This window comes from Prinia subflava, chromosome 1 (genome assembly GCF_021018805.1).
Source record: "Prinia subflava isolate CZ2003 ecotype Zambia chromosome 1, Cam_Psub_1.2, whole genome shotgun sequence".
NCBI lineage: Eukaryota > Metazoa > Chordata > Aves > Passeriformes > Cisticolidae > Prinia > Prinia subflava.
The window spans coordinates 48,467,863-48,478,857 of NC_086247.1; the positions used below are offsets into that span (position 1 = coordinate 48,467,863).

The window sequence follows — 10,995 nt, forward strand, 5'->3', positions numbered from 1 at the left end:
ATGTTGGGAACAGTTGCAAGCACACACGGGTTGGGATGCAAAATGACACAGGGACAAGGGAGAAGCTGAGATCAACATGCTGAGACCCAATAAACCCAAGTGATGACTACTATCTGTGGTGAGCAGCAAATGTGCCAATAAAATATGAAGCAGGAAGCTGATGACATAGCATGGCATGAAAGGAGCCTGGCTTTAGAAGTGCAGGTCAGGGTGACACTGCTGGACATGGAAGGTGAGCTGTGCACGGGGCATGGCACTGCAGGGGCACCATGCCAGGGGAGATATGGGAGGCTGGCACAGGGGCTCTAGCCAGCTCACGATATCCTGGCTGGAGGGATCCAGTGCCAGATGCATGTGGCCTGCCAGGCCCGGCTGAAGGCTTTGGTCTTGTTCAGCTCCGAAATGGGATGCCTGAAGCTCCAGAGAGAGAGAAGGATGACAAATGCTAACAGCACTTTCCAGCACTGGATGAGCCTGGAGAGGGCTTATGGTGCTGCTAGAGCAAAACGAAGTCACAGAATCACACAATCAAAACGAAGTCACACAATCACACAATCAATCAATCAAGGACGAAAAGGCCTCTGAGCTCATTGGGTCCAACTTTGACGGAACACCACCATGTCAACCAGACCATGGCAGTACAAGCCACCTTGTCTTTCCTCAAACACCTCCAGGGACGGTGGCCACCACCACCCTGGGCAGCCCATTCCGATACGTGATCAACCTTTCTGTGAAGAAACTCTTCCTAACAGCCAGCCTAAACGAGCCGGCCTGGCTCGGGGCCCTGGCTCGGGGCACTGCCTCGGGCCAGCCCTCCCTCAGGGGGCAGAGCCCCGTGCGGCACCGCCGCGGGCGGCTGCCGAGGCAGCGGTGCTAAGAGCATCCCCGGCTCCTGAGAGTGGAAGGGGGAAGGGGAAGGGGACGAGCGAAGGAGGAGGTGGCGGTGGTGCGGCCGCTCCGCCCCGCCTGCCCCTCGGCGCCGTTTGGCGGGAAAGCCGAGCTTTGGCGGGAAATCCGGGCTTTGGCGGGCTCGGGAGAGCTGCGCAGCCGGAGCCCAGCGCGCAGCCGGGGCCAAGCGCGGCCTCAAAGCCGCTCGCCAGCCATGCCCGCCGACAGAGAGCTGCTGAGCTCCGCCGCCGCCCGCCCGGAGCCCGGCGAGCAGCAGTACCTGCAGCAGGTACGGCACATCCTGCAGCACGGCCACCGGCGGGAGGATCGCACCGGCACCGGCACCATCTCCGTGTTCGGCATGCAGGCGCGGTACAGCCTGAGAGGTGGGCTCCGCCGGGACCCTGCGCTCGCTCCCTCCCTCTGCCCCTGCCCCTGCCCCTGCCCCTGCCCCTGCCCCTGCCCGCCGCGGCTCCAGCGGCAGCGCCCTGAGACGGGCTGAGTGTGGGGGTCTCACTCGCCGGGGCTCTCCCGTTCCGTCTCACCTCAGGGATGTGAACATGGGAGTCACACATCCTCTCGCAACTCCTTACTTCATATCCCAGCCTCACAGTGTCAGCTGGAGGCATTGCCCTCTCTGCGGGGAACAGCCAAGTCTGTTCATCCTGGCGAATGGCTGGTCCCCGCTGACATTTCTGGAACTCTTTTCCAGATCAGTTTCCACTGCTCACAACGAAGAGGGTGTTCTGGAAGGGAGTGCTGGAGGAGTTGCTGTGGTTCATCAAGGTTCGGTATTTGGGGGTCTCTGTGGGTGGTGGGCCCGAGAGTGGCATAAACAGAATGAACTGGTGGGCACTGGATTAAGACATTTGGGTAACTTTTTTTGGGTAACATTTGCGGATGCTTCTGTTCCTGTGACGGAAATGCAGGCCCCTAAAACTGTGCCCACACGTGGAAGGCCATTATCTTCAAGACATTCTGCATTTTAGTGCAGACTATTGCTACCAGTGCAATTAGAACAGTTTCTCTTCTATTTCTTTTTAAGGGAGAAAATTTGAAATACTGAGGGCTTGGACCATAAAGCCTAATGCAGCCTCTTTTCTTGGTGTTTTAATCAGAAATAATAATATGAGATAGATGGCAGGCAATTTAATGATCTGCTTTTTAATATTGAGATAGCTCGATTTGAACAGAAACAAGTAGTGTGAAACCACAGGTGAAGTAAGACTGATGTAAATGCTAGACTTTTTAGTTGCAAAAAAATGAGATCTGACAGAGCTAATAGCTGTGCCTAGTGTAATAAAGTTCAACAATAGGCAGTTCATTACAATGTAAGTGTTCCTTTATATGTTGTGATATTGTGCAGTTATAGGAAAGTCTACATAACCATTTGCCAGGTAGCAGGACTGAATATACATTCATTTCTTAAAAGCTTTTGGGTTTGTCTTGTTTTGTTGGTTGTTTTTTTTTTTCAATTGTAAAAGACTAGACACTTCCCAAAACAGCATACTTCTGTGTTGGATTTTTGAGTGTCCTGATTTGGACCTCTTGCAGAATTCAGTGACATTTTTCAGGCTTATTTTCTGATTTTTGTCATTCTAACAAAAGGATTTTTAAGACCTTAAGCTTATAGGTGGCTTGGCAAAGACCCTGCCTAGGCCGCACATTTTTTGTTAGTCTGTTTTCACCAATCTGAAGAGTCTTGTTTTCTGCAAACATACAATGACATTCCACAGTTGACCTTGAGGCTGTTTGTGCATTCACAAAGTGTGAAAATCCTGAGTTAACAACAGCAGTGTGGCACTTCAAACTCCATCCCAGGATGTTGCTCAAAAGTTTTGTTCTGTCCTTGTGCAAGAACCTCCTCATCCATTACATTAATTACTGTTCATCTGTTATGAGTGGAGAAATACTGTGGACTAGCAAAGCTTGAGACAACCGTTTTGAGTCACGTCCTCTGTGTTGGAACTAGGATCCAGACTTCTCACTGTGTTTTGTAGGGTTCTACAAATGCCAAAGAGCTCTCTGCAAAAGGTGTGAAGATTTGGGATGCTAATGGGTCTCGTGAGTTCCTGGATAAGCAGGGTTTCAGCACCAGAGAGGAGGGTGATTTGGGACCAGTGTATGGTTTCCAGTGGAGGCATTTTGGAGCAGAGTACAAAGATATGCACACAGGTAATCACATCCAAATACAGTCTTGAATTCTCAGTGAGACAGCTGTGACATATCACTTCCAGAAGTCTGCTGTGGGCTGTTCCTTAAGAGCCATTCACAGCAAACTGATAGCCAGAATAAAGAGTGTTTGAGAGAGTTAATTTAACTCTTTTTTTTCCTTACTCCATCTTAATTGTCCTGAAAGATGTAGCTTTGTATACTCTAGTTTGGTGTTTGTGGAACAGGTGAGTCATAAGGCACACACTGTTACTCTTTCACCTAGAGCAGATGTGGTTGGATAGCTGGAAGGACGTGTGTGCTGCAGTCCAGAAACCTGAGCTAGCTCCATTTGATAACAGTGGAACACAGGCTGCCATCTCCGTATACCAGTGCAGGGTCCATGAGATAGTTGTGCTGGAAAGAACTGGCATCAGGGCACTGCATTCACTGGAGGCGGTGGAAGAGAAAGCTTTTTTGCATTCTGCATTGGGAACAAAGTAGGATGTTTCCACAGCTGGTGATGCTGTGGACAGAAGAGCTGTGACAAGCTGTGATGGGATGCAGTACCTGCTGGTATTTTCAGTGCAAATGGTTTATTAAACTGACTCTCAAATATATTGATTTCTCTTTTCCAAGTCACTGAAGGAGAGGATTGTAGGAAATGTTTAGAGGACTGCCATTAATAAAAAGAGGTCAAAAACCAGATTGTCACTATCTGGTGTGACTTTTTAACTTTGATTAACAATATGGCTAGTATCTAGGTGGGGTTTCGTGACTGGGTTTTCTGTTCTTTGTTTTCAGTGCAGGCTCAAATTGAAGCTCACATTAATTACTGATATTAGTATTAGCAAGTTGGCTACTAGCAGAATGTAGTTTTATGGTGACACCAATGATGCAAATTGTCAACTGACACATCTGAAAACTTAGAGTTTCTCATCTTAAAAGGTCTAGGGCATAACATAGCATGGAAAAAAAGAACAAGATAAATCCCCATCATTTTCCTTACAAATAGATTTCCTTAAGTTGCATTACTAATGGATAGGTAATTAGCTTCAGGAACTAACATAACCATTTCAGAAGGCTTCTGGCATGGTATTGCTGGCAGAAGAGTTCCCTTAGATGCTAATTACGTATTACTACCTTGGTTGCCAGCCCTGTAACCATAATTTGGTGTTGCTGCAATAAGGGTTGTTAGAATAAAGTAGGTTACCAGCCATGCTGGCATGAGTCAGAACAATGATTAACAACTAATGACTTTTTTATTCCGAAATCCATTCTAATGGTCAGTTAGTTTCAGAAAATTTCTTACATAACTTCTATTGAGCCTAAAATTCAGCCTGTATCATTTGGTGAAATGTAATAACCTGTGCTACAGATGATTAAAGTTCTTTTCTGGAACTAAATGCTATCGAAATTTAGTTTTCATACATGACCTTGAGAGTGCTAGATGGATGCATTTATTCATCTGTCAAAAACTTTCGACTTTTGAGTGTGTAAAGAATGCTGGCACCTGGCACACTGGTCTGGGCATAATTTTATTTTTTTTAATATATAAGAAGGAGCACTGTAGCATGCAAATTGAATGTCTAGAAAGGCATTTTAATCCAGAAATGCAATAAGCAAATCAGTCTAAATACTGTGACTAGGTGATATCTTGTCCATTCGAGTACAGCTCTTGTCCTATTTAGGTAACAAGTCATGGTGAGTGATAAAATATCACGCTTTGTCCTACTAGTTCTTTTGTATTGCAGCTTTTGTTTCTTGGGGTTTAGTGATCATACAGACTTTCTAGTGGGTCTTAGAAAAAGTCAGGTTGTTGAAAATTGAATAAATAGAAATGGTCCTATTTCAGTGGGTGCTAAAGGTACTCAAAGCACACAAAAGAGTTGGGGGGACATATGAAAATATCTTGATGAAAATTTTACAGGCTCTGGAACATCGTAAGAAAGCCCAAGAACAACCTGTGTGATGGTGCCAACTTATTAATCTGTTGCAAAATTGCAATAAAATCTTCAGAGGTTGTCATTTGGGTATCACTTTTCAGTGGGACTGGGCTGGGCGTTAAAAAAATACCATTGCTTGAATCTGTCTGGTTGAGATCTTCTTTGTTATATTTCTTCAGATTACTCCAACCAAGGAGTTGATCAGTTGCAAAAAGTGATTGAAACGATCAAAACCAATCCAGATGACAGAAGAATCATTATGTGTGCTTGGAATCCCAAAGGTATTGAACAGCTGGTGTAAAGTGAATGCAGTTGCACATTACATTGCTAAATTATGTTCTATTCCTGTGTCAACAGCCAGTTCCATTCAGTGTCCTTGTTCATTCTTTATAAAACTACCAAGAGTGCAGTAAAAATGGCCAGGGGTTATAATCTTGATTTCTCTCTCTACTTAATCCTTTTGTTCAGACCTCAAAAATATTGAACCTTTTCTTCAGAGGGTTCCTCTCCAGGTTAAAGTGAGGGATACACCAGTGTCTTTGACATACAGTCTATTCAAAGACAGTAACTCTTACTTCAAAAAGGTAAAAAACACCAAACCATAAAAAGTATGTTAAAGCAATGTGTCTGGCTTTTAGCCATGTAGCCTATTGTAAACTTAGCCCTTAAAACTAGAGATTTGTGTTGTAATCTTCTCCTTGAACATGGGTTCCTATGATGAACTTGTATCATAGGAATGATAAGGTCTTTTTATACACAGATACCCGTTCACTCTGTAGGGCAACTTCCGAACAAGAGCTACTGCAAGAGAATGTTTAACTTCACCAGTGACAGATCTGTGCTCCAAAAAAATCACACAGCATTTTCCAGCTGGTGTCTGCCACATGCTATTGCTGTTATTTTCAAGGTTAAACATTCTCAGAAGATAACTGGTGAAAGTTTTCCTTGCCAAGCTGTAATTTTACTTTCAGCACTTCTTAAGCATAGAGAAACACTCAAAAGATCTTCTGGTTTCTGATTTACTTTTTTTTAAATGATCGTTGCTTTTATATCTCAACAAGCACATTGCAATGGGAAGAGAGTGAAATGAAGTTGGAATTCGCTTTAGGGTACATGCTTCATTTTACTCCTAATGTCTTCCTTTGGGGAATTCAACTGTCTCACCAAGGTGAGTAGAAATAAATGGCTGTGCAACATTATGGCATAAATCTGCTCTGTGGAATATCTGTTTATGACTTTCTGGTCATACAGCCCAGGAGACAGTTTGTCATGACCTGGACTTAATTGCTTGGGCAGCAGGTGCTTATAAACAAGAGAAAAAGCAACAAAATGACAGTGCAGTTGGCTCCCCACTGTATCTCATTACATACCTGTTTAGGTTTTGCATCTTCTACATTCATAACACACTAATGCTGTTACTGTTTTCTCCCCCTCACCTTCTGTACCTCAATTCCTAGATATTTCCCTGATGGCTTTGCCTCCGTGCCACGCCCTTTGCCAGTTCTATGTTCTAAATGGTGAATTGTCTTGCCAACTCTATCAGAGGTCTGGAGACATGGGACTAGGAGTGCCTTTCAATATTGCCAGCTATTCCCTGCTCACATACATGATTGCCCATGTCACAGGGCTGAAGGTAAGCTATTTAATCATTTTATTTAGTCTTGTCTGACAAATGAGAGACTAAAACATAAAGCTCTTCATGTCATATCCAAGAAGAACTGGAATGAACGTACTGTTTGAAATCTTGCTGAAATATGTGTAAATAAGGGCCCTGTGAATTTGATGTGAATTGCCTCTGGTTTGTATAGGCAGTTAGAAACAGCAATGTGAGAATTTTTAAATTCAGGTCAAGCAGAAGATCCTTTCAGGTCTTGACTGTGTCAAGACTGACCTGTTCCTTAGTCTTAGAAATCTGAACTGAGTGCTTGTCCTCATGGAATAGTAATATACAAGTGATTAGATTTTGTAGCATGTGTTTATTTGAAGTGAACAGTAGCTCAAGGTTTTAATTTGGATATTCTGCCCACCCTAACTTCCAGCTATAATTTTAGCTGTGTATTTCTTTGATTCCCTACTGTAGATGATTATGTCAAGTGGTAGTATGTGCTCAAATAGCTCCTGCCCTGACTTCAGAACTGTGTTTTGTAATTTGGCAGAGAAATTTAAATGCATGGCAGTCTTGTTCAAGAGAAAACCCCTTTAGGGCATGTCAAAAATTTTACTAGAAAGGCCTTCTGCACCTAATCCTCCTGCCACCAGCAACATGAAGGGGAACTTCTTAAAACACGGCAATAGGGAAGACTCAGTCTTCACAGCAACTGCAGAAATTCGTCTAAGGTACTAAAAAAAGTGAAGTTTGAAGTTATGTCCAGCTGTTGCCTTTCAGCCACTTCCTTCCATGGCTTTGGTGGTTTTCAGTGTAGCATATCTGAGGGCTTAGAGGCTGGTAAAAGAGCTGATGAAACTTCCCCATGTTAAATTCAATTGCTCAGAGGCTGCTAAGTCACAGAACATGCAAGCTTGCAAACCCCATCTGGGTGCTTGCCTGTGCCTGACACCTCCACTGCTGTTCAGCTGTGGCTGAGGCAACTGCTCTGAAGCCAGCTTTGGCGAGTTGTACTTACTACAAGTGGAGTGGAAAAGCTGGATGTCACTGCTGCACCTGTTTCTGTCTCACTGAGCAGATCAGTATGGCTCCATTTGTTTACCAAAGCTACTGTCATAGCAGGATTTGAAAGATAAATTTTTTGGTAAGCTAGTGGAAATTTCATTATATTTTCCATTAATTATGCATTAGTCAGAGGAGCTTGTGCCCTTCACAGCTTTCAAGGATACAATCCAGTACAGAAGCTGCAATTCCACACTAGCCAGATGCTGAAAATCAATACTGTAAACATTGTAATGCTTTGCTTTCTTGGGACCTGACTATTTGAAAACCACAGGTATTCTTCATTCTTTTCAGCCTGGAGAGTTCATACACACCTTAGGGGATGCTCACATATATCTGAACCATGTGGAACCTCTGAAAGTCCAGGTAAGTACTTATTCTGTACTCTGTCCTTTTATCTTCTATAGTGCTCATTCAATGCAAAATTACCTTGATATTTTAAATATCCTTTTTCAGATATTAATTTGTGTGGCTTTTTTTTCTCATTTCTATCCTAATAACTGTAGTATCTTAACATCTGTTCAGTTTTGGTTGCAAACAGAAATACAATACAAGCGTGATAGAAGTGTACATCTGTGTACTACTCTAGAAGCAAGTTAAAAATCCAGAATCTGTACTTTTAACTTTAAAAATTCCACCTAATCCCACTAACACAAAATAAAATGTCTTTGTAATATATCAGAAAAGGATAGGTTAAAATTCACAGTTAATCAGTAATACTGTTTGGCTGAGAAAGGCTACATTTTCTTCAGGAAGTAATTTGTTGCAGTAGGATAAAATCAGTGTTTGATTTGATTAGACTAAGCTTGGACTGAATGTCCTCATTATTAGTATGGTTCAAAACCATCCAGAGAAGTAGTTATTGACTCAGACCTGAACAATGAGAAGTGAGAAGCTGTAGAATGTTTGATGTATGTTTGGGTCAGATTTTCCAATTCAATTTCCACCTGGAAGGAATATAATCTGTAATCACCAGAACTGATTTGCTAAATGAAAGTATTTGCAGTGCGTTTGGATGATCAGGGAATTCACCTGAAAATTATGCTACTGCTCTCTGTGTAAATACTAAGGTAGATTCTACCCAACTGTATTGGAATTTTCTTCAATTTTTTTTCTTGGTATAAGTCTTCTTGGTGGGAAGGGAAAGCCTACATATTGTAATCTAATTTGAGATTAAGAACACAAAGTCTCTGCTTTCAAGTGTTACAGTAATCTTGCTTTTATTTCAGCTTCAGAGGGAGCCAAGACCTTTCCCCAAGCTCAGAATTCTTTGTGAAGTTAAAGACATCAGCGACTTCAAGGCAGAAGATTTCCAGATTGAAGATTATAATCCTCATCCACCTATTAAAATGGAGATGGCTGTCTAATGGTATAAACCAGCCTTAAATATTAATGTGGAAATGTACCTAAGCTACTTAGTTTCTCTAAAGTGGCGGGGCTTTTATGTACTTCAAAAGGTATTTACTTTTTTGTTAAATAGTCACAGACCAGATTTGCCTTCAGTGCTGCTTCCCTGTAGTTGTACAGGACAGATGATTATTCCTGATATGCCATGCAGATGTTAACCCAGTTTTAAGTTGTTAGAGAGCTGCTTTTCTACACTTTGTTTCAGTTACCACTGGCCATTTCTGTTACCATTCATTTACTGTGTGTGAGTAGCACGGGGTTATGTGCTTGATTTGGTTATTTACTGAAACTAAGAACTTGTATGTGTGACAGAGGATTCCTTCAAGGCAGCAGAAATCGTTAAATATATTCTGAAGAGTGTATGTTTAATAAAGCTTTTTTAAAAAACATCTTCTGGAAGGCATGATGCATATTTAATTTTGGGTTTTTTTTTTTTTTAATAGTTAGTAAAAAAGGGTTGAAAAGCAAAGTGTCTTGGAGGGTAACATCTGGCAAGGAAAAACAAACTTTCCATGGTCTTCACAGATGAACATCAGGAAGGCTAAATATTTTAATGTAACTTTGCTGGAAATGCAATCTCTGCATAATGTCCCTGTAGCAGCAATTTTTTTTTATTCCCCAGCTCTGCATGAATCACTAATTTGATACAAATCAAAGAGAGTTGCAGTTAAACAGAGGTTACCAGATAATATTAGCAATCAGCTGTCTGTCACCATTTAAAACCCACAAACATATGGACTAATTTTGCAGCCTGGAGCAGTAAATCCTAGAGACCATAATATTTTTAGGAATGGAGGTCCTTAATTAAATTTCAAGTCCTGAATTCAGCTTTCAAGTCTCCTTCTGCAGTAACTTACAAAATTCCTCTTCAGGAATTTAATTGTGAGTAGATGTGTGGTTAATATTCAGACATAGGATATGCAATACATATTTGAACATGTGGAAAAAATACATAGTAATTTTTAAAATTAAATTTTAAAGTCAATAAACTGGTAAATATTGGAAAAGTGTACAATTTCAGATAATTTAAGAATTTAATAATCAGTGTGCTTTCATTCAGTGTCCTGCATAAGAGGACCATTGAACCTTTCTTCAATCAAACTGATCATAACTTTGAAAAGCATACTTTGTATAAAAATTATTTGCATATGTCATTATGCTGATTTTCCTTATATGATCACTGATATTCAGACTAATTTTTTTGTAGCACAAAAAGTTGGGGTTTTTTCCCTGACATTTAGCCCAACACAAGATTGCACCAAAAAAAAATTCTGCCTGTTGTAAGCACACCAGATGTAAAGAGATCACTTCTTATTAGAAAGGTTCTTAATATAGTGCATCATTCTTGGAGAGATGATCAGACTACGTGCTGTTTCAGCTTAGATCCTGTGAGAAGCTTAGAATGGTCAAACCTCATCCTTTTCTGAGGCTGCATTATACAGACACGCAGTAGCCAGCCTGTAGCTGAACCCACTTGGGTCTTCTCTCAAATTACTGAACTCACAGGTAGCAGCACGGTTCTTGTTCCCACACCTGAGAGCTTTGTCACTTGCTCTTCCTAATAAACTTCACCTCAGCTCTACTAGTCTGATGTTCTGGAGTCAACCAGTTCAGATGGTCCAGGTGTTACCTGTTCATTAATGGCATGTCCCAGCTGCAGGTTGGCAGCCACTTCTTACCATGTGCATACTTTTGTAAGCTGAAGTTTCTTGAGTGTTCCTGCAGTCCTCTAAAGTACAAGGAAACAGATTAAGCTGCACATTCACTTAACAGTTCTGCCTACACTTAGCAAGTAAAGTTCCTTTTGCTGGAAACCACTTTATGTAACACTGCAGATAAGGTGGATCCTGCAGGACATTTTAGCAAGTGTAGCCAGAGAGGATGTGAAATAAAGTTGGCCTCAGCTTTACTAGTGGGAATTAGCAGTCACAGTGG

The 10,995-nt window shown here is 41.9% G+C and overlaps 1 protein-coding gene across 1 annotated transcript; it reads left to right on the forward strand.

Annotated features, from left to right (window-relative positions):
• The first annotated feature begins 1,087 nt into the window (after window positions 1-1,087).
• Window positions 1,088-9,658, forward strand: TYMS (thymidylate synthetase). Its single transcript, XM_063419735.1, has 7 exons — window positions 1,088-1,274; window positions 1,601-1,674; window positions 2,889-3,063; window positions 5,165-5,266; window positions 6,443-6,618; window positions 7,948-8,019; window positions 8,883-9,658. Exons 1-7 carry the CDS (start codon window positions 1,103-1,105, stop codon window positions 9,018-9,020), a joined length of 909 nt encoding a protein of 302 aa, XP_063275805.1. The 5' UTR covers window positions 1,088-1,102; the 3' UTR covers window positions 9,021-9,658.
• Window positions 9,659-10,995: the final 1,337 nt, after the last annotated feature.

Excerpts from the sequence above, each read along its gene's own strand:
- TYMS (XM_063419735.1), top strand. The coding sequence starts at position 1,103 with ATGCCCGCCGACAGAGAGCTGCTGAGCTCCGCCGCCGCCCGCCCGGAG. Across the intron at positions 5,267-6,442 it reads GTGTGCTTGGAATCCCAAAG|ATATTTCCCTGATGGCTTTG; the intron begins GTATTGAACAGC and ends CTCAATTCCTAG. Across the intron at positions 6,619-7,947 it reads CCCATGTCACAGGGCTGAAG|CCTGGAGAGTTCATACACAC; the intron begins GTAAGCTATTTA and ends CATTCTTTTCAG.